Raw genomic sequence first — 26,985 nt, forward strand, 5'->3', positions numbered from 1 at the left:
TGAACCCGCCTTAGGTTACCAGTTTAGGGCTCTACGGTGGCGGACCCTGGGCCGGGCTGAACCCGCCTTCCCGAGCAGAGTGGCTGCGGAGCAAATCCCCGGGTTCCCCCCATCCTCCCCTCCCGACCGAGTGGGGGCCTAGATAGGAGCCCTGCGCTGCGGGAATAATAGTTCATAGACCCAGCTCTCACAAGACATGGTGGTCGGCTCTTAAAAGAGCCTTTGGGTTGTTTTGTCTTTTTTTTCCGTGGGCAAGTCGAGTGTTTAACCGCCGAATCCGTAGAGGGTGCGGCCCTGGCGCTTCAGGGCATAGACCACATCCATGGCGGTGACGGTCTTCCTCTTGGCGTGCTCGGTGTAGGTGACGGCATCCCGGATCACGTTCTCCAGGAAAACCTTCAGCACTCCGCGGGTCTCCTCGTAGATGAGGCCGGAGATGCGCTTGACTCCGCCACGGCGCGCCAGGCGGCGAATGGCCGGCTTGGTGATGCCCTGGATGTTGTCCCGGAGCACCTTGCGGTGCCTCTTGGCGCCGCCTTTGCCGAGCCCCTTCCCTCCTTTGCCGCGTCCAGACATGTTCCCCTCTCGGTGCTGTGCGCAGAAGTGATAGCTCCAGCCCCCGCACCGGCTGATTATATGGAGGAGCTGCGGACCTGCGAGGGAGTCCAAGCGCCCGCCCTGTGAGGCGGGAGAGCCCGGCCCCGGCCCGCCCTCTGCAGGGAGCGGGGGCTGGAGAGGCCGTTGCCGTTTGAAAAAGAGCGGGCTCCCAGCCCGCCTTTGTTATGGCGGGCTGGCTCAGCAGCTGCCGCCAGTGCACAGATCACAGTGAAACACACGCACACGCCTCCCTTCCCGGCCCCCACTTGTGACCGCAGCCCGCCTAAACCTCTCGTTCCGTGCCCCTGCCAAGATGAACCGAAGCCTCGGACATGTTTCAATGGAGCCCACACCGGCTCCACCCCGCTGTGTGACACCGCCTGCAACCCCGTAACACCGTCCACGTCTCGCGCCCAAGGCACCTCCCTCCCCGGCCCCCACTTGTGACCGCAGCCCGCCTAACCCTCTCGTTCGGTGCCCCCTCCCAATATGAACCGAAGCCTCGGACTTGTTTCAATGGAGCCCTACACCGGCACCACCCCGCTGTGTGACACCGCCTGCAACCCCGTAACACTGTCCAAGTCTCGCGCCCAAGGCACCTCTTTTCCCGGCCCCCACTTGTGACCGCGGCCCGCCTAACCCTCTCGTTCCGTGCCCCTCCCAATATGAACAGATGCTTAGGACATGTTTCAATGGAGCCCACACCGGCTCCTCCCCGCTGTGTGTGACTGCCTGCAACCCCGTAACACTGTCCACGTCTCGAGCCCAAGGCACCTCTCTTCCCGGCCCCTACTTGTGACCGCGGCCCGCCTAACCCTCTCTTTCGGCGCCCCCTCCCAACCCCGTAACACTGTCCACGTCTCGAGCCCAAGGCACCTCTCTTCCCGGCCCCTACTTGTGACCGCGGCCCGCCTAACCCTCTCTTTCGGCGCCCCCTCCCAATATGAACAGAAGCCTCGGACATGTTTAATGGAGCCCAACACACGTTAAAGGCCTCGCCGGCACCACCCCGCTGTGTCTGGCCGCCTGCAATCCCGTAACGGTCCCCATCTCGCGCCCGGTTGTGTCGTCTGCCCCAAAAAGATGCCAAATAAAGATAGGATTTTTATTAGAAAAAACATTATGGATATCGGACTCGAAGCTGGGCTTTGGGGACGGGGGCAACATTTATATGCAGGGCCGAGGGCTTGGACTGTGTCCCACCTATGAAGCGACGGCGCGGGCGCTGCCGCATCTATGAAGCCGCCAGAGTAACACCTCGGCACGGATACGCTCTTTGATGGAGTCTGTGGATGGCCCTGAAAAGAGCCTTTGTGTTTAGGGTGTGTTTCCACGGGGGTCTGCGGGCCTTTACTTGCTTGCTTTGCCCTGTGCCTTGTGGCTCTCGGTTTTCTTGGGCAGCAGCACGGCCTGGATGTTGGGCAGCACTCCTCCCTGGGCGATGGTGACTCGGCCCAGCAGCTTGTTCAGCTCCTCGTCGTTGCGGATGGCCAGCTGGAGGTGTCTGGGGATGATGCGGGTCTTCTTGTTGTCCCGGGCGGCGTTGCCAGCCAGCTCCAGGATCTCGGCGGTCAGGTACTCCAGCACTGCAGCCAGATAGACGGGGGCACCGGCGCCCACCCTCTCGGCGTAGCTTCCCTTCCGGAGCAGCCTGTGCACACGGCCCACGGGGAACTGGAGCCCGGCTCTGGAAGAGCGTGTCTTGGCCTTGGCGCGGGCCTTTCCTCCCTGCTTTCCGCGTCCAGACATGGCGATCGATCTGAGATCTCAGTCACACAACAGCGAGAATGATACTGCTCTTCCTGCTGGACTCCGGTAATATAAAGACTTCGGGAGCGTCTGATTGGTTGACAGCTAGTCGCTGATAGTACTTCTCATTGGAGGGAGGCCAGCTTCTGTTTAGCCAATCAGAGTCCCAGAACCGCATCACACTAGGAACCGGGGGCCCTGCCTATGACTGCCAATGAGAAGAGAGAGCCGGTAAGAAGCTGCTTTGCACGCCCAGCCTATAAATACAAGTGCCGGGCGCTTTGACTTTATTTCTCTCGGCTCCACAGCACGCGGTGAAAGATCCTCGACCATGCCTGAACCAGCCAAGTCCGCGCCGGCTCCCAAGAAGGGCTCCAAGAAAGCGCTCTCCAAGCCGCCCAAGAAGGACGGCAAGAAGCGCAAGAGGAGCAGGAAGGAAAGCTATGCCATCTACATTTACAAAGTGATGAAGCAGGTGCACCCGGACACCGGCATCTCCTCCAAGGCCATGGGCATCATGAACTCCTTCGTGAACGACATCTTCGAGCGCATCGCTACAGAGTCTTCCAAACTGGCCCTCTACAACTCGCGGCGCACCATCACCTCACGGGAGATCCAGACCGCAGTCCGCCTTCTGCTGCCCGGAGAGCTGGCCAAGCACGCCGTGTCGGAGGGCACCAAGGCCGTCACCAAGTACACCAGCGCCAAGTAAGGCTTCCAGGCGCACCCCAAGGAACACAACGGCTCTTTTAAGGGCCAACCACTCCCTCCCCTAAGAGCAAATGTAACTCTAGTATGACAGAAGAATATGTGTTTTTTATAAGGGTAATGTTGAGCGCAGAAAGCGCCGCTCTCCCGGGGTTTGCTGCACACCGAGGGACGATGGAGCAGGCAACCCGTTTTGCCTCTTTCAATAAACATGTCTATATGAATGAGCCCTCTTTGGGACCAAGTGCCACCTATACACTGTAATGTAACGATGATGTCAAATAAACCTGCTGGCAATTCACACAGCTACTGCCGGGCAATTTGCTTTCCATGGTATGGACGAGCAGCTTTCATGCGTGCCGGTTTAATTAACGTTGTGTTTGTATTTCCAGACCCAGGGGAACGGCTACAATCCGCCCCGGGGCAAACGCTACCGAATCAGACACATGAACCCCATGTACCGGGAGCACAGATGCCTCATAGCGCTGGCTTGTGACCAGCGGATCCCTGCCTCCATTAAACGATGGGCACATTGACGAGGTGTTTGTGCACTGTGAAGACGGAAGGCTCTGGTCACCCCCAGAGCTCGTATAAGTTGCCCAGTACTCGTGGTACTCTCAGAACCCGATGTACCGGGAGCACAGATGCCCAAAAGCGGTGGCTTGTGACCCGCGGGTCCCTACCACAACCCTCTACCCAAACAACGCTTCAAATGAAGGGCACGTGGAAGGGGTGTTTGTGCACTGTGGACACCGAGTGCTCTGGTTTCCCCAGAAGCGGAATAAATTGCCCGGTGCTCGTGGTATTCACAGCCCCTCCTCCCTAACCTGTAGGCCATGCCATGGCAGATAAGAGAAGCTCAAAGGTGACAGGGTGGTGGCCCTTAAAAGAGCCGTTGTGGTGGTTGTTCGGGTCGGTCTGTCCCCTTAGGCCCTCTCGCCTCGGATGCGACGGGCCAGCTGGATGTCCTTGGGCATGATGGTCACCCTCTTGGCGTGGATGGCGCACAGGTTGGTGTCCTCGAAGAGCCCGACCAGGTAGGCCTCGCTGGCCTCCTGCAGGGCCATGACGGCGGAGCTCTGGAAGCGCAGGTCGGTCTTGAAGTCCTGGGCGATCTCCCTCACCAAGCGCTGGAAGGGCAGCTTGCGGATGAGGAGCTCGGTGGACTTCTGGTAGCGGCGGATCTCGCGGAGAGCCACGGTGCCGGGCCGGTAGCGGTGCGGCTTCTTGACTCCGCCGGTGGCAGGCGCGCTCTTGCGGGCTGCCTTGGTGGCCAGCTGCTTGCGAGGCGCTTTGCCGCCGGTGGACTTGCGGGCTGTCTGCTTGGTGCGGGCCATGGCGGGAGCGGTCTCTCTCAGCGACGAGCGAGGAAGAATGGCGTCTACCGGGGAAAGAGCTCTATTTATGCCCTCACAGACGGAGGGCTGCTCTGGTTGGCTGAAGAGACCGCCCCACGTTCGAAAATAGCCCGCGGTGTACAACGATTGGTTACTGAGCGGGAGGCTGTAGCCTAGCTGTCCAATGAGCTGTGGATAAAAGAGAAGCCTCCGGTTGGATGACGTGAGTTGGAGCCGGAGCCCGCGCCTCGGCCAGCCTCTGTCTCCGTGTCCGTCCATCCACTTGTAGTCACGCCGACGACTCGACCCCGGTCCCCCGTGAGAGGAGCCCGAGATGTCATAAGCACACTGCCCATGGTCACCCTGGAACACTCCCCCGTTACCTGCGCTCGAGTCTGCCCGGGTACAGTGAAAGCACCAACACACACACACACGTTTCTAATAAACCCCGGTCTTATGACTCCCAGACCCCCTTCTTACCCGCCCCTGCTCACCCTGGAACACTCCCCCGTTACCTGCTGCTCGATTGAAAGTGCACAATCGTCTGCTTTATGCAGACACTATTTCGAGTCTGCCCGGGTACAGTGAAAGCACCGAGACACACACGTTATTGCACATGTATTACAAACGGAGGTCTTATAACTCCCAGACCCCCTTATTGTCTATGTTATACCGATTTCAATCCACGCAGCACCGAAAGAGCCGTTTATATGGCCAAGATCACACGCGGCACTCGCGCGTGGAAAGGTGCGCTATGGATGCATTGTGCTGTTTATTCTTTAGAAGTGGGGCAGTGGGTGGGTGCAAAGGTGGGGATGAACACGCTCTCTTCTAGACAGGGTGGTGGCCCTTAAAAGAGCCGTTGTGTTTGCAGTGTCTCGGTGCAAGCCCTTACTTCTTCTTGGGCGCTGCCTTTTTGGGCTTCGCTGCTTTGGGCTTGGCTGCCTTGGGTTTGACTACCTTGGCAGGGCTTTTCTTGGCTACTTTGGGCTTCGCCGCCTTGGCCTTCGCTGGGCTCTTGGCAGCCTTCTTGGCGGGGGCAGCCTTGGGCTTCTTGGGGCTCTTGGCTGCTGCTGGCTTCTTGACCTTCTTCGGGCTCTTCTTGACCCCCGCGGGTGCCTTTTTGGGCTTCTTGGCGGCAGGGGCTGCTTTCTTGGCCGCTGGCTTCTTGGTCTTGGAGGCTGACTTCTTGGCCGCCTTCTTGCCCTCCAGCTGCTTCTTATTCACCTTGAAGGATCCGGAGGCCCCGGTACCCTTCAGCTGGGCTAGGGCGCCTTTGCTGACCAGGCTCTTGAGGGAGACCTTGACGCGGCTCTTGTTCTTGTCCGCATCGTAGCCGGCGGCGGTCAGCGCCTTCTTCAGGGCCACCAGGGAGACTCCCTTCCTCTCGGCCGAGGCGGTCACGCACTTCAGGATGAGATCGGACACGCTGGGACCGGAAGGCTTCTTGGCCTTGGAGGCCCCCGCTGCTTTCTTCTGCTTCTTCTTGGGGGCGACCTCAGCGGGAGGAGCCGCGGCGGCTGGAGCGGTTTCTGCCATTGCTATGCAAGTCTCGACGCTGACGCTGTCACAGAACAGAAATGTATCTCCCCGGCCCGAGCCCCGTGCATATATAGGGAGGAGCCAGCCCCTGATTGGTCCCGAGGAGAGAGGCTGTGCGAGGCGCACTCGGCTCTCTGCTCCGAGCTGACATTTGTGTTTCCTAGCATCGGAGTTTCAAAGTTTTAAACCACAATCCGTTAAACACACGCTCCCGTGCACACATGAAAAGAAGCCCAGCTTCAGCCCCTTCCCGTGCCCGCCCCCGTTTCAGCCGACCCCGTCCTCAGAGGCTTGCAATCCGCCGTGAATCTCTGCCCTCCCCCGGTGGCTGACGCCTCCGTGACCGGAATCCCGGGCTCCGGGACCCTTTTCCCCGGCCCACCCTCACGCTCTGAGGCCGGGAGCGGCGGCCCGCGGGCGGGAGGGGCCTCCTGCAGGGAGCGGGCCAAGTGGAGTCACCATGGGGCTCCGGGGGCCGCGGGGAGCGCCTCCTGCACCGGGCCGAAGTAACACAGGGCTCCGCCGGCCGAGCGCGGGGAGTGGAGACAACGCCAGAGAGACCCGGCCCGGGGGCCAGGGGGGCCCTCGCCGCGCGCCTGCACCCTCGGCTGTGGCACCCAAGGCTCGGGGGCAGCCGGGGGGACTTTCACAAGCAGCGGGGCACGGTCCGGCATCAAGACTCACGGGCATCACAAGGCGGCTGCGCGCTGGTAGCTTCACATGCAGGCAGAGGGCATTCCCTGCCAAGCACCGAGCTGGACGAGACGGGGGCACAGTAAACATAATAAGCACACAGTGACACCATAGAGGCAGGCGGCCGAGTCAGACCTACATGTTTAATGGCACCCAGAGTGAGAGCAGAGGGTGTGAATGCACCTGAAACGGTGACCCCAGTACCTGCACGGAGGCCCTCTGCTGAGCTGATTTTCACAGCTGGAGTTAGGTTTACATCTCAGGTGACATCTTTGGACGGGACCCGACCATAACAACGCGGTCAAAACACCGCTGTACATTTCGATCGCTGCATTTACAACGCAAGTCTTTTCCACGACTTGCACGGGAGGGCGCACTAGACTAAGGAATAGTGCGATTTACAATTCCAACACCTTCCCTACCTTACTTAGGCTGGAGTTGGAATAGTAAATCATACTATTCCTAAGTGTAGAGCGCCCTCCCGCGCAAGTCGTGGAAAGCCCCTAAAACAGCAATGTAATGTACCGCAATCTAATTGTTACAACATACATCCCACAGTACAGAGGGAGGCCTTTGACTATCACTGTTGTATTGAGCTCGATTGCTGCGGTGGGGACCACTCCTGAATCAAATGGGATGTCAAGAGTGCGACCTGTGCCCACAAATCAGATTCTGCGCATGGCAGCCTGATTGAGGTCTAATTACAGGGTTTCGCCTTATATGTAGGTAGAAGGAAACAAAAAGAAAGCACTTCACATAGTCCAAAACGTACATGAACACCATTCACAGTTTCAGATCTTACCCTTCAGGTACCCGGGCCCATTCCTAGCTTCCGGGAACCTGTTTTAGTAATATATCTGACACTCTGAGGTTTCCAGGATCAAGGGGACAAAGTCAGTCCTTCTACCCCGAGATATGGAGCTCCGCACAGGGAAAGATTTCACGCCTTTCCCTGGGATGGAGGTGTAAGAATAAAATACTTCACATGGACCAAAACTGCACAAAAAAAACCAGTCACCATATCAGAATAGAGCCTTCAGGGCACTGGGGCATTTCTAGCCTCCAGGGACCTGCTTTAGTGATATTTGTGACATTATGGGGTTTTCCGATTCAAGGGCACTAAGTCACTCTTTATACCCAGGGATTTGGAGCTCCACGCAGGGTAAGATTCAACATTTCCCTCTTGGGTGGAGGTGAAGAAATGAAAACACTTCACCTAGCCTAAAAGGTACATGCACCCATTTAAAATATCATGCCTTGGCCTGTAGAGACGTGGGCACATTTCTATTCACCAAACACACGTTTTAGTGATAATTGTGAAATTATGATGTGCTCAGCTGCAAGGGGACAATGGCACTCCTTCAACCCAGAACTACGGACCTCGGCATAGGGTCAGATTTCAGCCTTTCCCCTTGGCTTTGAGGGAAGCGTTTTACTTCTCCGCCTCCATCCAAGGGGAAAACCTGCAATCTCCCCCTGTGCGTAGTTCCATAGCCCTGGGTAGAAGGAGCAACTGTATCCCTTTGAAGATTAACATCTCCAAATGTTACATGTGTCACAAAAAATGGTGCCTGGAGGTTAGAAATAGGCCAAAGGCATTGCAGGCCTTTCCTGATAATGCAAAGGGGTGAAATACACTTCATTGGGTGTGTCAGGTGTTTTGTTTTCACACCTCCAGCCAGGGGTGATACCTGAAATCTTACCCTGCGCGGAGCTCCATAACCCTGGGTAGGAGGTACAACTTCAACCCCTTGAAGCTGAGCACCTCCAAATGTCTCAAGTATCACAAAAACAGGTGCCTGGAGGATGGAAACAGGCACAATGACTTGCAGGCCTTTCCTGATACTGTGAAGGGGTGACATACACTATATTGGGCTTGTGAAGTGTTTTGCTTTAAAACATCCAGCTAGGGGTGAAACTGGAAATCCTACCCTGCGCTGAGGCTCCATAACCCTGGGTAGAAGGTGCAACTTCATCCCCTTGAAGTTGAAAACCACCAAATGTCACAGGTATCAGTTAAACTGGTGTTTGGAGGCTGGAAGTAGGCACAAGACCTTGCAAGCCTTTCCTGATACTGTGAAGGGGTGAAATACACTTTATTGGGCATGTGAAGTGTTTTGCTTTAACACCTCCAGCCAGGGGTGAAACCTTAAATCTTACCCTGCGCTGAGCTCCATGACCCTGGGTCGACAGTGTGACTTCATCCCTTGTAGCTTAACACCTCCAAATGTCACAAGTATCAGTAAAACTGGTGCCTGGATGCTGGAAGTAGGCCCAAGGCCTTGCAGGCCTTTACCTGTAACTGCAAAGGAGTTCCATACACTTTGCTGAGTATATGAAGTGCTTTGTTTTCAAACCTCCAGCTAGGGGTGTAATCTGGAATCTTACCCTGCGCGGAGCTCCATAACCCTGGGTAGAAGGTACAACCTCATCCCCTTGAAGCTTAACACCTCCAAATGTCACAAGATTCATTCAAACTGCTGCCTGGAGGCTGGAGGTAGGCCCAAGGCCTTGCAGACCTGTCCCTGTAACTGTAAAGGGGTTAAATACACTTTGTGGTGTCTGTAATGTGTTGGTTATTCACACATCCAGCTAGGGGTGACATCTGAAATCTTACCCTGCGCGGAGCTCCATAACCCTGGGTAGAAGGTACAACTTCATCCCCTTGAAGCTTAACACCTCCAAATGTCACAAGATTCATCAAAACTGGTGCCTGGATGCTGGAAGTAGTCCCAATGCCTTGCAGGACTTTTCCTGTAACTGCAAAGTAGTTAAATACACTTTGCTGAGTATAAGAAGTGCTTTGTTTTCAAACCTCCAGCTAGGGGTGTAATCTCGAATCTTACCCTGCGCGGAGCTCCATAACCCTGGGTAGAAGGTACAACCTCATCCCCTTGAAGCTTAACACCTCCAAATGTCACAAGATTCATTAAAACTGCTGCCTGGAGGCTGGAGGTAGGCCCAAGGCCTTGCAGACCTTTCCCTGTAACTGTAAAGGGGTTAAATACACTTTGTGGTGTCTGTAATGTGTTGGTTATTCACACATCCAGCTAGGGGTGACATCTGAAATCTTACCCTGCGCGGAGCTCCATAACCCTGGGTAGAAGGTACAACTTCATACCCGTTGAAGGTTAACACCTCCAAATGTCACAAGTATCAGTAAAACTGGTGCCTGGATGCTGGAGGTAGGCCCAAGGCCTTGCAGACCTTTCCCTGTAACTGTAAAGGGGTTAAATACACTTTGTGGTGTCTGTAATGTGTTGGTTATTCAAACATCCAGCTAGGGGTGACATCTGAAATCTTACCCTGCGCGGAGCTCCATAACCGTGGGTAGAAGGGACAACTTCATCCCCTTGAAGCTAATCACCTCCAAATGTCACAAGATTCATTAAAACTGCTGCCTGGAGGCTAGAGGTAGGCCCAAGGCCTTGCAGACCTTTCCCTGTAACTGTAAAGGGGTTAAATACACTTTGTGGTGTCTGTAATGTGTTGGTTATTCACACATCCAGCTAGGGGTGACATCTGAAATCTTACCCTGCGCGGAGCTCCATAACCCTGGGTAGAAGGTACAACTTCATTCCCTTGAAGCTTAACACCTCCAAATGTCACAAGATTCATCAAAACTGGTGCCTGGATGCTGGAAGTAGTCCCAATGCCTTGCAGGACTTTTCCTGTAACTGCAAAGTAGTTAAATACACTTTGCTGAGTATATGAAGTGCTTTGTTTCCAAACCTCCAGCTAGGGGTGTAATCTCGAATCTTACCCTGCGCGGAGCTCCATAACCCTGGGTAGAAGGTACAACTTCATCCCCTTGAAGCTTAACACCTCCAAATGTCACAAGATTCATTAAAACTGCTGCCTGGAGGCTGGAGGTAGGCCCAAGGCCTTGCAGACCTTTCCCTGTAACTGTAAATGGGTTAAATACACTTTGTGGTGTCTGTAATGTGTTGGTTATTCACACATCCAGCTAGGGGTGACATCTGAAATCTTACCCTGCGCGGAGCTCCATAACCCTGGGTAGAAGGTACAACGTCATCCCCTTGAAGCTTAACACCTCCAAATGTCACAAGATTCATCAAAACTGGTGCCTGGATGCTGTAAGTAGGCCCAAGGCCTGGCAGGCCTTTTCCTGGGACTGCAAAGGAGTTCAATACACTTTGCTGAGTTTGTGAAGTGTTTTGTTTCAACACCTCCAGCTAGGGGTGACATCTGAAATCTTACCCTGCGCGAAGCTCCATAACCCTGGGTAGAAGGTACAACTTCATACCCTTTGAAGGTTAACACCTCCAAATGTCACAAGTATCAGTAAAACTGGTGCCTGGATGCTGGAGGTGGGCCCAAGGCCTTGCAGGCCTTTTCCTGGAACTGCAAAGGAGTTAAATACACTTTGTGATGTCTGTAATGTGTTGGTTATTCACACATCCAGCTAGGGGTGACATCTGAAATCTTACCCTGCGCGGAGCTCCATAACCCTGGGTAGAAGGGACAACTTCATCCCCTTGAAGCTAATCACCTCCAAATGTCACAAGATTCATCAAAACTGGTGCCTGGATGCTGGAAGTAGGCCCAAGGCCTTGCAGGCCTTTTCCTGTAACTGCAAAGTAGTTAAATACACTTTGCTGAGTATTTGAGGTGCTTTGTTTTCAAACCTCCAGCTAGGGGTGTAATCTGGAATCTTACCCTGCGCGGAGCTCCATAACCCTGGGTAGAAGGGACAACTTCATCCCCTTGAAGCTTAACACCTCCAAATGTCACAAGATTCATCAAAACTGGTGCGTGGATGCTGGAAGTAGGCAAAAGGCCTTGCAGGCCTTTTCCGGGAACTGCAAAGGAGATAAATAGACTCTGCTGAGTATGTAAAGTGCTTTCTTTTCAAACGTGCAGCTAGGGGTGAAATCTGGAATCTTACCCTGCGCGGAGCTCCACAACCCTGGGTAGAAGGGACAACGTCATCCCTTTGAAGCTTAACACCTCCAAATGTCACAAGATTCATTAAAACTAGTGCCTGGAGGCTGGAGGTAGGCCCAAGGCCTTGTAGACCTTTCCCTGTAACTGTACAGGGGTTAAATAGACTCTGTTGTGTATGTGACTGGTTGGGTTTTCACACATCTAGGCAGGGGTGATACCTGCAATCTTACCCTGCGCGGAGCTCCATAACACTGGGTAGAAAGTACAACTTCATCCCCTTGAAGCTTAACACCTCCAAATGTCACAAATATCAGTAAAACTGGTGCCTGGATGCTGGAAGTAGGCCCAAGGCCTTGCAGGCCTTTACCTGTAACTGCAAAGGAGTTCAATACACTTTGCTGAGTGTGTGAAGTGCTTTGTTTTCAAACCTCCAGCTAGGGGTGTAATCTCGAATCTTACCCTGCGCGGAGCTCAATAACCCGGGGTAAAAGGTACAACTTCATCCCCTTGAAGCTTAACACCTCCAAATGTCACAAGATTCATTAAAACTGCTGCCTGGAGGCTGGAGGTAGGCCCAAGGCCTTGCAGACCTTTCCCTGTAACTGTAAAGGGGTTAAATACACTTTGTGGTGTCTGTAATGTGTTGGTTATTCACACATCCAGCTAGGGGTGACATCAGAAATCTTACCCTGCGCGGAGCTCCATAACCCTGGGTAGAAGGTACAACTTCATCCCCTTGAAGCTTAACACCTCCAAATGTCACAAGATTCATCAGAACTGGTGCCTGGATGCTGGAAGAAGTCCCAATGCCTTGCAGGACTTTTCCTGTAACTGCAAAGTAGTTAAATACACTTTGCTGAGTATATGAAGTGCTTTGTTTTCAAACCTCCAGCTAGGGGTGTAATCTCGAATCTTACCCTGCGCGGAGCTCCATAACCCTGGGTAGAAGGTACAACTTCATCCCCTTGAAGCTTAACACCTCCAAATGTCACAAGATTCATTAAAACTGCTGCCTGGAGGCTGGAGGTAGGCCCAAGGCCTTGCAGACCTTTCCCTGTAACTGTAAATGGGTTAAATACACTTTGTGGTGTCTGTAATGTGTTGGTTATTCACACATCCAGCTAGGGGTGACATCTGAAATCTTACCCTGCGCGGAGCTCCATAACCCTGGGTAGAAGGTACAACTTCATCCCCTTGAAGCTTAACACCTCCAAATGTCACAAGATTCATCAAAACTGGTGCCTGGATGCTGTAAGTAGGCCCAAGGCCTGGCAGGCCTTTTCCTGGGACTGCAAAGGAGTTCAATACACTTTGCTGAGTTTGTGAAGTGTTTTGTTTCAACACCTCCAGCTAGGGGTGACATCTGAAATCTTACCCTGCGCGAAGCTCCATAACCCTGGGTAGAAGGTACAACTTCATACCCTTTGAAGGTTAACACCTCCAAATGTCACAAGTATCAGTAAAACTGGTGCCTGGATGCTGGAGGTGGGCCCAAGGCCTTGCAGGCCTTTTCCTGGAACTGCAAAGGAGTTAAATACACTTTGTGGTGTCTGTAATGTGTTGGTTATTCACACATCCAGCTAGGGGTGACATCTGAAATCTTACCCTGCGCGGAGCTCCATAACCCTGGGTAGAAGGGACAACTTCATCCCCTTGAAGCTAATCACCTCCAAATGTCACAAGATTCATCAAAACTGGTGCCTGGATGCTGGAAGTAGGCCCAAGGCCTTGCAGGCCTTTTCCTGTAACTGCAAAGTAGTTAAATACACTTTGCTGAGTATTTGAGGTGCTTTGTTTTCAAACCTCCAGCTAGGGGTGTAATCTGGAATCTTACCATGCGCGGAGCTCCATAACCCTGGGTAGAAGGGACAACTTCATCCCCTTGAAGCTTAACACCTCCAAATGTCACAAGATTCATCAAAACTGGTGCGTGGATGCTGGAAGTAGGCAAAAGGCCTTGCAGGCCTTTTCCGGGAACTGCAAAGGAGATAAATAGACTCTGCTGAGTATGTAAAGTGCTTTCTTTTCAAACGTGCAGCTAGGGGTGAAATCTGGAATCTTACCCTGCGCGGAGCTCCATAACCCTGGGTAGAAGGGACAACTTCATCCCTTTGAAGCTTAACACCTCCAAATGTCACAAGATTCATTAAAACTAGTGCCTGGAGGCTGGAGGTAGGCCCAAGGCCTTGCAGACCTTTCCCTGTAACTGTACAGGGGTTAAATAGACTCTGTTGTGTATGTGACTGGTTGGGTTTTCACACATCTAGGCAGGGGTGATACCTGCAATCTTACCCTGCGCGGAGCTCCATAACACTGGGTAGAAAGTACAACTTCTTCCCCTTAAAGCTTGACACCACCAAATGTCACAGGTATCAGTAAAACTTGTGCCTGGAGGGTGGAAGTAGGCCCAAGGCCTTGCAGGCCTTTCCTGATACTGCGAATGGGTGGAATACACTTTACTGGGCATGTGACGTGTTTTGCTTTAACATCTCCAGCCAGGGGTGAAACCTAAAATCTTACCCTGCGCGGAGCTCCATAACCCTGGGTAGAAGGTAGAACTTCATCCCCTTGAAGCTTAACACCTCCAAATGTCACAAGATTCATTAAAACTGCTGCCTGGAGGCTGGAGGTAGGCCCAAGGCCTTGCAGACCCTTCCCTGTAACTGTAAAGGGGTTAACTACACTTTGTGGTGTCTGAGATGTATTGGTTATTCACACATCCAGCTAGGGGTGACATCTGAAATCTTACCCTGCGCGGAGCTCCATAACCCTGGGTAGAAGGTACAACTTCATCCCCTTGATGCTTAACACCTCCAAATGTCACAAGATTCATCAAAACTGGTGCCTGGATGCTGGAAGTAGGCCCAAGGCCTTGCAGGCCTTTTCCTGGAACCGCAAAAGAGAAAAATACACTGTGCTGAGTATGTAAAGTGCTTTCTTTTCAAACGTGCAGTAGGGGGGAAATCTGGAATCTTACCCGGCGCGGAGCTCCATAACTCTGGGTAGAAGGTACAACTTCATCCCCTTGAAGCTTAACACCTCCAAATGTCCCAAGTTTCAGTAAAACTGGTGCCTGGATGCTGTAAGTAGGCCCAAGGCCTTGCAGGCCTTTTCCTGGAACTGCAGAGGAGTTAAATACACTTTGTTGAGTATATGAAGTGCTTCGTTTTCAAACCTCCAGCTAGGGGTGTAATCTCGAATCTTACCCTGCGCGGAGCTCCATAACCCTGGGTAGAAGGTACAACTTCATCCCCTTGAAGCTTAACACCTCCAAATGTCACAAGATTCATTAAAACTGCTGCCTGGAGGCAGGCCCAAGGCCTTGCAGACCTTTCCCTGTAACTGTAAAGGGGTTAAATAGACTTTGTGGTGTCTGAGATGTGTTGGTTATTCACACATGCAGGCAGGGGTGATACCTGAAATCTTACCCTGCGCGGAGCTCCATAACCCTGGGTAGAAGGTACAACTTCATACCCTTTGAATGTTAACACCTCCAAATGTCACAAGAATCAGTAAAACTGGTGCCTGGATGCTGTAAGTAGTCCCAATGCCTTGCAGGACTTTTCCTGTAACTGCAAAGTAGTTAAATACACTTTGCTGAGTATATGAAGTGCTTTGTTTTCAAACCTCCAGCTAGGGGTGTAATATGGAATCTTAATCTGCGCGGAGCTCCATAACCCTGGGTAGAAGGGACAACTTCATCCCCTTGAAGCTTAACACCTCCAAATGTCACAAGATTCATCAAAACTGGTGCGTGGATGCTGGAAGTAGGCAAAAGGCCTTGCAGGCCTTTTCCGGGAACTGCAAAGGAGATAAATAGACTCTGCTGAGTATGTAAAGTGCTTTCTTTTCAAACGTGCAGCTAGGGGTGAAATCTGGAATCTTACCCTGCGCGGAGCTCCACAACCCTGGGTAGAAGGGACAACTTCATCCCTTTGAAGCTTAACACCTCCAAATGTCACAAGATTCATTAAAACTAGTGCCTGGAGGCTGGAGGTAGGCCCAAGGCCTTGCAGACCTTTCCCTGTAACTGTACAGGGGTTAAATAGACTCTGTTGTGTATGTGACTGGTTGGGTTTTCACACATCTAGGCAGGGGTGATACCTGCAATCTTACCCTGCGCGGAGCTCCATAACACTGGGTAGAAAGTACAACTTCTTCCCCTTAAAGCTTGACACCACCAAATGTCACAGGTATCAGTAAAACTTGTGCCTGGAGGGTGGAAGTAGGCCCAAGGCCTTGCAGGCCTTTCCTGATACTGCGAATGGGTGGAATACACTTTACTGGGCATGTGACGTGTTTTGCTTTAACATCTCCAGCCAGGGGTGAAACCTAAAATCTTACCCTGCGCGGAGCTCCATAACCCTGGGTAGAAGGTAGAACTTCATCCCCTTGAAGCTTAACACCTCCAAATGTCACAAGATTCATTAAAACTGCTGCCTGGAGGCTGGAGGTAGGCCCAAGGCCTTGCAGACCCTTCCCTGTAACTGTAAAGGGGTTAACTACACTTTGTGGTGTCTGAGATGTATTGGTTATTCACACATCCAGCTAGGGGTGACATCTGAAATCTTACCCTGCGCGGAGCTCCATAACCCTGGGTAGAAGGTACAACTTCATCCCCTTGATGCTTAACACCTCCAAATGTCACAAGATTCATCAAAACTGGTGCCTGGATGCTGGAAGTAGGCCCAAGGCCTTGCAGGCCTTTTCCTGGAACCGCAAAAGAGAAAAATACACTGTGCTGAGTATGTAAAGTGCTTTCTTTTCAAACGTGCAGTAGGGGGGAAATCTGGAATCTTACCCGGCGCGGAGCTCCATAACTCTGGGTAGAAGGTACAACTTCATCCCCTTGAAGCTTAACACCTCCAAATGTCCCAAGTTTCAGTAAAACTGGTGCCTGGATGCTGTAAGTAGGCCCAAGGCCTTGCAGGCCTTTTCCTGGAACTGCAGAGGAGTTAAATACACTTTGTTGAGTATATGAAGTGCTTCGTTTTCAAACCTCCAGCTAGGGGTGTAATCTCGAATCTTACCCTGCGCGGAGCTCCATAACCCTGGGTAGAAGGTACAACTTCATCCCCTTGAAGCTTAACACCTCCAAATGTCACAAGATTCATTAAAACTGCTGCCTGGAGGCTGGAGGTAGGCCCAAGGCCTTGCAGACCTTTCCCTGTAACTGTAAAGGGGTTAAATACACTTTGTGGTGTCTGAGATGTGTTGGTTATTCACACATGCAGGCAGGGGTGATACCTGAAATCTTACCCTGCGCGGAGCTCCATAACCCTGGGTAGAAGGTACAACTTCATACCCTTTGAAAGTTAACACCTCCAAATGTCACAAGAATCAGTAAAACTGGTGCCTGGATGCTGTAAGTAGTCCCAATGCCTTGCAGGACTTTTCCTGTAACTGCAAAGTAGTTAAATACACTTTGCTGAGTATATGAAGTGCTTTGTTTTCAAACCTCCAGCTAGGGGTGTAATATGGAATCTTAATCTGCGCGGAGCTCCATAACCCTGGGTAGAAGGTACAACTTCATCCCCTTGAAGCTTAACACCTCCAAATGTCCCAAGTTTCAGTAAAACTGGTGCCTGGATGCTGTAAGTAGGCCCAAGGCCTTGCAGGCCTTTTCCTGGAACTGCAGAGGAGTTAAATACACTTTGTTGAGTATATGAAGTGCTTTGTTTTCAAACCTCCAGCTAGGGGTGTAATCTGGAATCTTACCCTGCGCGGAGCTCCACAACCCTGGGTAGAAGGTACAACTTCTTCCCCTTGAAGCTTAACACCTCCAAATGTCGCAAGATTCACTAAAACTGCTGCCTGGAGACTAGAGGTAGGCCCAAGGCCTTGCAGACCTTTCCCTGTAACTGTAAAGGGGTTAAATACACTCTGTGATGTCTGAGATGTGTTGGTTATTCACACATCCAGGCAGGGGTGATACCTGAAATCTTACCCTGCGCGGAGCTCCATAACCCTGGGTAGAAGGTACAACTTCATACCCTTTGAAAGTTAACACCTCCAAATGTCACAAGTATCAGTAAAACTGGTGCCTGGATGCTGTAAGTAGGCCCAAGGCCTTGCAGGCCTTTTCCTGGAACTGCAGAGGAGTTAAATACACTTTGCTGAGTATATGAAGTGCTTTGTTTTCAAACCTCCAGCTAGGGGTGTAATCTGGAATCTTACTCTGCGCGGAGCTCCACAACCCTGGGTAGAAGGTACAACTTCATCCCCTTGAAGCTTAACACCTCCAAATGTCACAAGATTCATTAAAACTGCTGCCTGGAGGCTGGAGGTAGGCCCAAGGCCTTGCAGACCTTTCCCTGTAACTGTAAAGGGGTTAAATACACTTTGTGGTGTCTGTAATGTGTTGGTTATTCACACATCCAGCTAGGGGTGACATCTGAAATCTTACCCTGCGCGGAGCTCCATAACCCTGGGTAGAAGGGACAACTTCATCCCCTTGAAGCTTAACATCTCCAAATGTCACAAGATTCATCAAAACTGGTGCCTGGTTGCTGGAAGTAGGCCCAAGGCCTTGCAGGCCTTTTCCTGTAACTGCAAAGTAGTTAAATACACTTTGCTGAGTGTGTGAAGTGCTTTGTTTTCAAACCTCCAGCTAGGGGTGTAATCTCGAATCTTACCCTGCGCGGAGCTCAATAACCCAGGGTAGAAGGTACAACTTCATCCCCTTGAAGCTTAACACCTCCAAATGTCACAAGATTCATTAAAACTGCTGCCTGGAGGCTGGGGGTAGGCCCAAGGCCTTGCAGACCTTTCCTTGTAACTGTAAAGGGGTTAAATACACTCTGTGGTGTCTGAGATGTGTTGGTTATTCACACATCCAGGCAGGGGTGATACCTGAAATCTTACCCTGCGCGGAGCTCCACAACCCTGGGTAGAAGGGACAACTTCATCCCCTTGAAGCTGAACACCTCCAAATGTCACAAGATTCATCAAAACTGGTGCCTGGTTGCTGGAAGTAGGCCCAAGGCCTTGCAGGACTTTTCCTGTAACTGCAAAGTAGTTAAATACACTTTGCTGAGTATATGAAGTGCTTTGTTTTCAAACCTCCAGCTAGGGGTGTAATCTCGAATCTTACCCTGCGCGGAGCTCCATAACCCTGGGTAGAAGGTACAACTTCATCCCCTTGAAGCTTAACACCTCCAAATGTCACAAGATTCATTCAAACTGCTGCCTGGAGGCTGGAGGTAGGCCCACGGCCTTGCTGACCTTTCCCTGTAACTGTAAAGGGGTTAAATACACTTTGTGGTGTCTGAGATGTGTTGGTTATTCACACATGCAGGCAGGGGTGATACCTGAAATCTTACCCTGCGTGGAGCTCCATAACCCTGGGTAGAAGGTACAACTGCATACCCTTTGAAGGTTAACACCTCAAAATGTCACAAGTATCAGTAAAACTGGTGCCTGGATGCTGTAAGTAGGCCCAAGGCCTTGCAGGCCTTTTCCTGGAACTGCAGAGGAGTTAAATACACTTTGCTGAGTATATGAAGTGCTTTGTTTTCAAACCTCCAGCTAGGGGTTTAATCTCGAATCTTACCCGGCGCGGAGCTCCATAACCCTGGGTAGAAGGTACAACTTCATCCCCTTGAAGCTTAACACCTCCAAATGTCACAAGATTCACTAAAACTGCTGCCTGGAGGCTGGAGGTAGGCCCAAGGCCTTGCAGACCTTTCCCTGTAACTGTAAAGGGGTTAAACACACTCTGTGGTGTCTGAGATGTGGTGGTTATTCACACATCCAGGCAGGGGTGATACCTGAAATCTTACCCTGCGCGGAGCTCCATAACCCTGGGTAGAAGGTACAACTTCATACCCTTTGAAAGTTAACACCTCCAAATGTCACAAGTATCAGTAAAACTGGTGCCTGGATGCTGTAAGTAGGCCCAAGGCCTTGCAGGCCTTTTCCTGGAACTGCAGAGGAGTTAAATACACTTTGCTGAGTATATGAAGTGCTTTGTTTTCAAACCTCCAGCTAGGGGTTTAATCTCGAATCTTACCCGGCGCGGAGCTCCATAACCCTGGGTAGAAGGTACAACTTCATCCCCTTGAAGCTTAACACCTCCAAATGTCACAAGATTCACTAAAACTGCTGCCTGGAGGCTGGAGGTAGGCCCAAGGCCTTGCAGACCTTTCCCTGTAACTGTAAAGGGGTTAAACACACTCTGTGGTGTCTGAGATGTGGTGGTTATTCACACATCCAGGCAGGGGTGATACCTGAAATCTTACCCTGCGCGGAGCTCCATAACCCTGGGTAGAAGGTACAACTTCATACCCTTTGAAAGTTAACACCTCCAAATGTCACAAGTATCAGTAAAACTGGTGCCTGGATGCTGTAAGTAGGCCCAAGGCCTTGCAGGCCTTTTCCTGGAACTGCAGAGGAGTTAAATACACTTTGTTGAGTATATGAAGTGCTTCGTTTTCAGACCTCCAGCTAGGGGTGTAATCTGGAATCTTACCCTGCGCGGAGCTCCACAACCCTGGGTAGAAGGTACAACTTCTTCCCCTTGAAGCTTAACACCTCCAAATGTCGCAAGATTCACTAAAACTGCTGCCTGGAGACTAGAAGTAGGCCCAAGGCCTTGCAGACCTTTCCCTGTAACTGTAAAGGGGTTCAATACACTCTGTGGTGTCTGAGATGTGTTGGTTATTCACACATCCAGGCAGGGGTGATACCTGAAATCTTACCCTGCGCGGAGCTCCATAACCCTGGGTAGAAGGTACGACTTCATACCCTTTGGAAGTTAACACCTCCAAATGTCACAAGTATCAGTAAAACTGGTGCCTGGATGCTGTAAGTAGGCCCAAGACCTTGCAGGCCTTTTCCTGGAACTGCAGAGGAGTTAAATACACTTTGCTGAGTATATGAAGTGCTTTGTTTTCAAACCTCCAGCTAGGGGTGTAATCTGGAATCTTACCCTGCGCGGAGCTCCACAACCCTGGGTAGAATGTACAACTTCATCCCCTTGAAGCTTAACACCTCCAAATGTCTCAAGATTCATCAACACTGGTGCCTGGATGCTGGAAGTAGTCCCAATGCCTTGCAGGACTTTTCCTGTAACTGCAAAGTAGTTAAATACACTTTGCTGAGTATATGAAGTGCTTTGTTTTCAAACCTCCAGCTAGGGGTGTAATCTCGAATCTTACCCTGCGCGGAGCTCCATAACCCTGGGTAGAAGGTACAACTTCATCCCCTTGAAGCTTAACACCTCCAAATGTCACAAGATTCATTAAAACTGCTGCCTGGAGGCTGGAGGTAGGCCCAAGGCCTTGCAGACCTTTCCCTGTAACTGTAAAGGGGTTAAATACACTTTGTGGTGTCTGAGATGTGTTGGTTATTCACACATGCAGGCAGGGGTGATACCTGAAATCTTACCCTGCGCGGAGCTCCATAACCCTGGGTAGAAGGTACAATTTCATACCCTTTGAAAGTTAACACCTCCAAATGTCACAAGAATCAGTAAAACGGGTGCCTGGATGCTGTAAGTAGTCCCAAATGCCTTGCAGGACTTTTCCTGTAACTGCAAAGTAGTTAAATACACTTTGCTGAGTATATGAAGTGCTTTGTTTTCAAACCTCCAGCTAGGGGTGTAATATGGAATCTTAATCTGCGCGGAGCTCCATAACCCTGGGTAGAAGGTACAACTTCATCCCCTTGAAGCTTAACACCTCCAAATGTCCCAAGTTTCAGTAAAACTGGTGCCTGGATGCTGTAAGTAGGCCCAAGGCCTTGCAGGCCTTTTCCTGGAACTGCAGAGGAGTTAAATACACTTTGCTGAGTATATGAAGTGCTTTGTTTTCAAACCTCCAGCTAGGGGTGTAATCTGGAATCTTACCCTGCGCGGAGCTCCACAACCCTGGGTAGAAGGTACAACTTCATCCCCTTGAAGCTTAACACCTCCAAATGTCACAAGATTCATTAAAACTGCTGCCTGGAGGCTGGAGGTAGGCCCAAGGCCTTGCAGACCTTTCCCTGTAACTGTAAAGGGGTTAAATACACTTTGTGGTGTCTGTAATGTGTTGGTTATTCACACATCCAGCTAGGGGTGACATCTGAAATCTTACCCTGCGCGGAGCTCCATAACCCTGGGTAGAAGGGACAACTTCATCCCCTTGAAGCTTAACATCTCCAAATGTCACAAGATTCATCAAAACTGGTGCCTGGTTGCTGGAAGTAGGCCCAAGGCCTTGCAGGCCTTTTCCTGTAACTGCAAAGTAGTTAAATACACTTTGCTGAGGTGTGTGAAGTGCTTTGTTTTCAAACCTCCAGCTAGGGGTGTAATCTCGAATCTTACCCTGCGCGGAGCTCAATAACCCAGGGTAGAAGGTACAACTTCATCCCCTTGAAGCTTAACACCTCCAAATGTCACAAGATTCATTAAAACTGCTGCCTGGAGGCTGGGGGTAGGCCCAAGGCCTTGCAGACCTTTCCTTGTAACTGTAAAGGGGTTAAATACACTCTGTGGTGTCTGAGATGTGTTGGTTATTCACACATCCAGGCAGGGGTGATACCTGAAATCTTACCCTGCGCGGAGCTCCATAACCCTGGGTAGAAGGGACAACTTCATCCCCTTGAAGCTGAACACCTCCAAATGTCACAAGATTCATCAAAACTGGTGCCTGGTTGCTGGAAGTAGGCCCAAGGCCTTGCAGGAATTTTCCTGTAACTGCAAAGTAGTTAAATACACTTTGCTGAGTATATGAAGTGCTTTGTTTTCAAACCTCCAGCTAGGGGTGTAATCTCGAATCTTACCCTGCGCGGAGCTCCATAACCCTGGGTAGAAGGTACAACTTCATCCCCTTGAAGCTTAACACCTCCAAATGTCACAAGATTCATTCAAACTGCTGCCTGGAGGCTGGAGGTAGGCCCAAGGCCTTGCAGACCTTTCCCTGTAACTGTAAAGGGGTTAAATACACTTTGTGGTGTCTGAGATGTGTTGGTTATTCACACATGCAGGCAGGGGTGATACCTGAAATCTTACCCTGCGCGGAGCTCCATAACCCTGGGTAGAAGGTACAACTGCATACCCTTTGAAGGTTAACACCTCAAAATGTCACAAGTATCAGTAAAACTGGTGCCTGGATGCTGTAAGTAGGCCCAAGGCCTTGCAGGCCTTTTCCTGGAACTGCAGAGGAGTTAAATACACTTTGCTGAGTATATGAAGTGCTTTGTTTTCAAACCTCCAGCTAGGGGTTTAATCTCGAATCTTACCCGGCACGGAGCTCCATAACCCTGGGTAGAAGGTACAACTTCATCCCCTTGAAGCTTAACACCTCCAAATGTCACAAGATTCACTAAAACTGCTGCCTGGAGGCTGGAGGTAGGCCCAAGGCCATGCAGACCTTTCCCTGTAACTGTAAAGGGGTTAAACACACTCTGTGGTGTCTGAGATGTGGTGGTTATTCACACATCCAGGCAGGGGTGATACCTGAAATCTTACCCTGCGCGGAGCTCCATAACCCTGGGTAGAAGGTACAACTTCATACCCTTTGAAAGTTAACACCTCCAAATGTCACAAGTATCAGTAAAACTGGTGCCTGGATGCTGTAAGTAGGCCCAAGGCCTTGCAGGCCTTTTCCTGGAACTGCAAGGTAGTTAAATACACTTTGCTGAGTATATGAAGTGCTTTGTTTTCAAACCTCCAGCTAGGGGTGTAATCTGGAATCTTACCCTGCGCGGAGCTCCACAACCCTGGGTAGAATGTACAACTTCATCCCCTTGAAGCTTAACACCTCCAAATTTCTCAAGATTCATCAAAACTGGTGCCTGGATGCTGGAAGTCGTCCTAAATGCCTTGCAGGGCTTTTCCTGTAACTGCAAAGTAGTTAAATACACTTTGCTGAGTATAGGAAGTGCTTTGTTTTCAAACCTACAGCTAGGGGTGTAATCTCGAATCTTACCCTGCGCGGAGCTCCATAACCCTGGGTAGAAGGTACAACTTCATCCCCTTGAAGCTTAACACCTCCAAATGTCACAAGATTCATCAAAACTGGTGCCTGGATGCTGGAAGTAGTCCCAATGCCTTGCAGGACTTTTCCTGTAACTGCAAAGTAGTTAAATACACTTTGCTGAGTATATGAAGTGCTTTGTTTTCAAACCTCCAGCTAGGGGTGTAATATGGAATCTTAATCTGCGCGGAGCTCCATAACCCTGGGTAGAAGGTACAACTTCATCCCCTTGAAGCTTAACACCTCCAAATGTCCCAAGTTTCAGTAAAACTGGTGCCTGGATGCTGTAAGTAGGCCCAAGGCCTTGCAGGCCTTTTCCTGGAACTGCAGAGGAGTTAAATACACTTTGTTGAGTATATGAAGTGCTTTGTTTTCAAACCTCCAGCTAGGGGTGTAATCTGGAATCTTACCCTGTGCGGAGCTCCACAACCCTGGGTAGAAGGTACAACTTCATCCCCTTGAAGCTTAACACCTCCAAATGTCACAGGAATCATTAAAACTGCTGCCTGGAGCTTGGGGGTAGGCCCAAGGCCTTGTAGACCTTTCCCTGTAACTGTACAGGGGTTAAATACACTTTGTGGTGTCTGTAATGTGTTGGTTATTCACACATCCAGCTAGGGGTGACATCTGAAATCTTACCCTGCGCGGAGCTCCATAACCCTGGGTAGAAGGGACAACTTCATCCCCTTGAAGCTTAACACCTCCAAATGTCACAAGATTCATTAAAACTGCTGCCTGGAGGCTGGAGGTAGGCCCATGGCCTTGCAGACCTTTCCCTGTAACTGTAAAGGGGATAAATACACTTTGTGGTGTCAGTAATGTGTTGGTTATTCACACATCCAGCTAGGGGTGACATCTGAAATCTTACCCTGCGCGGAGCTCCATAACCCTGGGTAGAAGGTACAACTTCATCCCCTTGAAGCTTAACACCTCCAAATGTCACAAGATTCATCAAAACTGGTGCCTGGATGCTGGAAGTAGGCCTAAGGCCATGCAGGACTTTTCCTGTAACTGCAAAGTTGTTAAATACACTTTGCTGAGTATATGAAGTGCTTTGTTTTCAAACCTCCAGCTAGGGGTGTAATCTCGAATCTTACCCTGCGCGGAGCTCCATAACCCTGGGTAGAAGGTACAACTTCATCCCCTTGAAGCTTAACACCTCCTAATGTCACAAGATTCATTAAAACTGCTGCCTGGAGGCTGGAGGTAGGCCCAAGGCCTTGCAGACCTTTCCCTGTAACTGTACAGGGGTTAAATACACTCTGTTGTGTATGTGATTTGTTGGGTTTTCACACATCTAGGCAGGCAAGCATCACAAAAACAGGTGGCTGGAGACAGGCCCAAGGCCTTGTCCTGATGCTATAAAGGGGTGAAATACACGTTGACCATGTAAAGTGTTTTCTTATCAAACCTCCAGCCAGGGGTATAACCCGAAATCTTACCCTGCGCGGAGCTCCATAGCCAAGGTTAGTAGGAGCAACTGTATCCCTTTGAAGATGAACTCAACCAAATGTTACAATTATCACTAAACAGGCCCACAGCCTTGTGCTGATACTGTAACAGGGGTGAATCTCACCCTGCGCGGAGCTCCATAGCCCTGTGTAGAAATAGCCACTTTGTGCCTGCAGGCTAGAAATGGGCTTGGGACACTGAAGGCTAGAATCTGATAATGTAAAATACCTTTTGAATGAAGTTATTTTTTTTTGGCAGACCTCCAGCTAAGGGGGAAAACCGGAAATGTTACCCGAATCGGAGCTTACCAGCCCTGGGTAGGAAAAGTGACTTTGTCCCCTTGAACCTAAAGAGTTGGTATAAAATCAATTAAAAAAAAAAAAGTGTATATATAGTTTTTTTTTTGCTTACCTCCAGCTAAGGGGGAAAACCGGAAATGTTACCCGAATCGGAGCTCCATAGCCTCGGGTAGAAACAGTGACTTTGTCCCCTTGAACCTAGAGTTAAAAAAAAAAAAAAATGTTTATATATAGTAAAAAAAAAAAAAAAAGCAATACAATAAAAATGTGTATATGTAGGTTTTTTTTTTTTTTTTGGGCCGACCTCCAGCTAAGGGGGGAAACCGGAAATGTTACCCGAATCGGAGCTCACCAGCCCTGGGTAGGAAAAGTGACTTTGTCCCCTTGAACCTGAAGAGTTAGTATACAATGAATTAAACAAAAAAAAATTGTATATATCGTTTTTTTTTCTGTTTTGCTTACCTCCAGCAAGGGGGAAAACCGAAAATTTTACCCGAATCGGAGCTCCCCAGCCCTGGGTAGAAGTAGTGCCATTGTCCCCTTGAACCAAACTGTCCACACAGAAAAAAAAAAAAAAAAACTGAAACGGGTGCTTAAAGACCCACAGGGACCCGTAAACGGCCATGCTGGTTCGCCGCAAGAATCAGGATGCCACAGCCTCTTCCTATGGGCCTGCATGGGAACTCGACTTCATCGACCATTAAGCCCCCACGCAGTGGGGGCTTACAGAGCCTGGGCAGGAGACAAAGTTGGAGTTAGCGCGGCCGTTCCGCCGCCCGACCATCTGGTCGCCAGGCTCACTGGGCCATCTGGTCACTGCACAACGTTGCGACCAGATGGCCCACTGAGCCATGCGACCAGATGGCCGAGCGGCGGAACCGCCGCGTTAACCCCAACTTTGTCTCCCGCTCTGGTGCTGTAACCCCCCACTACGTGGGGGCTTAATAGTCGGCATAGGTCCCCCAGTCCAGGCCTCCATGACGGCGGGCCCCTGGGCAGGGCTAAACCTGCCTTATCTCCCCAGTTTCGTGGCCCCAGGATAACGGGACCCTGGGGCGGTCTACACACGCCTTAGGTCTCCAGTCCAGGGCTCCATGACGGTGGGCCCCTGAACCGGGCTGAACCCGCCTTAGGTTACCAGTTCAGGGCTCCATGGTGGCGGTCCCCGGGGCCGGGCTAAGCACGCCTTATCTCTCCGGTTTCGGGGCCAAGGACAACGGGACCCTGGGGCGGGCTACACACGCCTTCGGTCCCCAATCCAGGCATCCATGATGGCGGGCCCCTGGGCAGGGCTAAACACGCCTTATGGTCCCCAGTCCAGGGCTCCATGATGGCGGGCCCCTGGGCAGGGATAAACACGCCTTAGGTCCCCAGTCCAGGGCTCCATGATGGCGGAGCCCTGTGCCGTGCTAAACCTGCCTTATCTACCCAGTTTCGGGCCTCAGGATAAAGAGACCCTGGGGCGGGCTACACACGCCTTAGGTCCCCAGTCCATGGCTCCATGATGGAGGTCCCCTGAACCCGCCTTAGGTTACCAGTTTAGGGCTCTACGGTGGCGGACCCTGGGCCGGGCTGAACCCGCCTTCCCGAGCAGAGTGGCTGCGGAGCAAATCCCCGGGTTCCCCCCATCCTCCCCTCCCGACCGAGTGGGGGCCTAGATAGGAGCCCTGCGCTGCGGGAATAATAGTTCATAGACCCAGCTCTCACAAGACATGGTGGTCGGCTCTTAAAAGAGCCTTT

At 51.0% G+C, this 26,985-nt stretch overlaps 5 protein-coding genes across 5 annotated transcripts; 1 reads left to right on the top strand and 4 right to left on the bottom strand.

Moving 5' to 3' along the window:
- Nucleotides 1–220: 220 nt before the first annotated feature.
- On the bottom strand, nt 221–611 carry LOC147665703 (histone H4). The gene has a single exon (XM_086949578.1). It carries the CDS (start codon nt 574–576, stop codon nt 265–267), a length of 312 nt encoding a protein of 103 aa, XP_086805704.1. The 5' UTR covers nt 577–611; the 3' UTR covers nt 221–264.
- Nucleotides 612–1,880: 1,269 nt separating this feature from the next.
- LOC147665704 (histone H2A type 2-C-like) lies at nt 1,881–2,369 on the bottom strand. The gene has a single exon (XM_086949569.1). It carries the CDS (start codon nt 2,344–2,346, stop codon nt 1,948–1,950), a length of 399 nt encoding a protein of 132 aa, XP_086805695.1. The 5' UTR covers nt 2,347–2,369; the 3' UTR covers nt 1,881–1,947.
- Nucleotides 2,370–2,628: 259 nt separating this feature from the next.
- LOC147665705 (histone H2B 1.2-like) lies at nt 2,629–3,107 on the top strand. Its single transcript, XM_086949581.1, has one exon. It carries the CDS (start codon nt 2,678–2,680, stop codon nt 3,056–3,058), a length of 381 nt encoding a protein of 126 aa, XP_086805707.1. The 5' UTR covers nt 2,629–2,677; the 3' UTR covers nt 3,059–3,107.
- Nucleotides 3,108–3,951: 844 nt separating this feature from the next.
- Nucleotides 3,952–4,408, bottom strand: LOC147665706 (histone H3). Its single transcript, XM_086949577.1, has one exon. It carries the CDS (start codon nt 4,389–4,391, stop codon nt 3,981–3,983), a length of 411 nt encoding a protein of 136 aa, XP_086805703.1. The 5' UTR covers nt 4,392–4,408; the 3' UTR covers nt 3,952–3,980.
- A 786-nt stretch (nt 4,409–5,194) lies between these two features.
- On the bottom strand, nt 5,195–5,956 carry LOC147665707 (histone H1.01-like). The gene has a single exon (XM_086949573.1). The coding sequence runs from the start codon at nt 5,928–5,930 to the stop codon at nt 5,283–5,285; it is 648 nt and encodes a 215-aa protein (XP_086805699.1). The 5' UTR covers nt 5,931–5,956; the 3' UTR covers nt 5,195–5,282.
- Nucleotides 5,957–26,985: the final 21,029 nt, after the last annotated feature.

The sequence above is a fragment of the Lissotriton vulgaris genome, unplaced genomic scaffold (assembly GCF_964263255.1).
Source record: "Lissotriton vulgaris unplaced genomic scaffold, aLisVul1.2 SCAFFOLD_7736, whole genome shotgun sequence".
Classification (NCBI taxonomy): Eukaryota; Metazoa; Chordata; class Amphibia; order Caudata; family Salamandridae; genus Lissotriton; species Lissotriton vulgaris.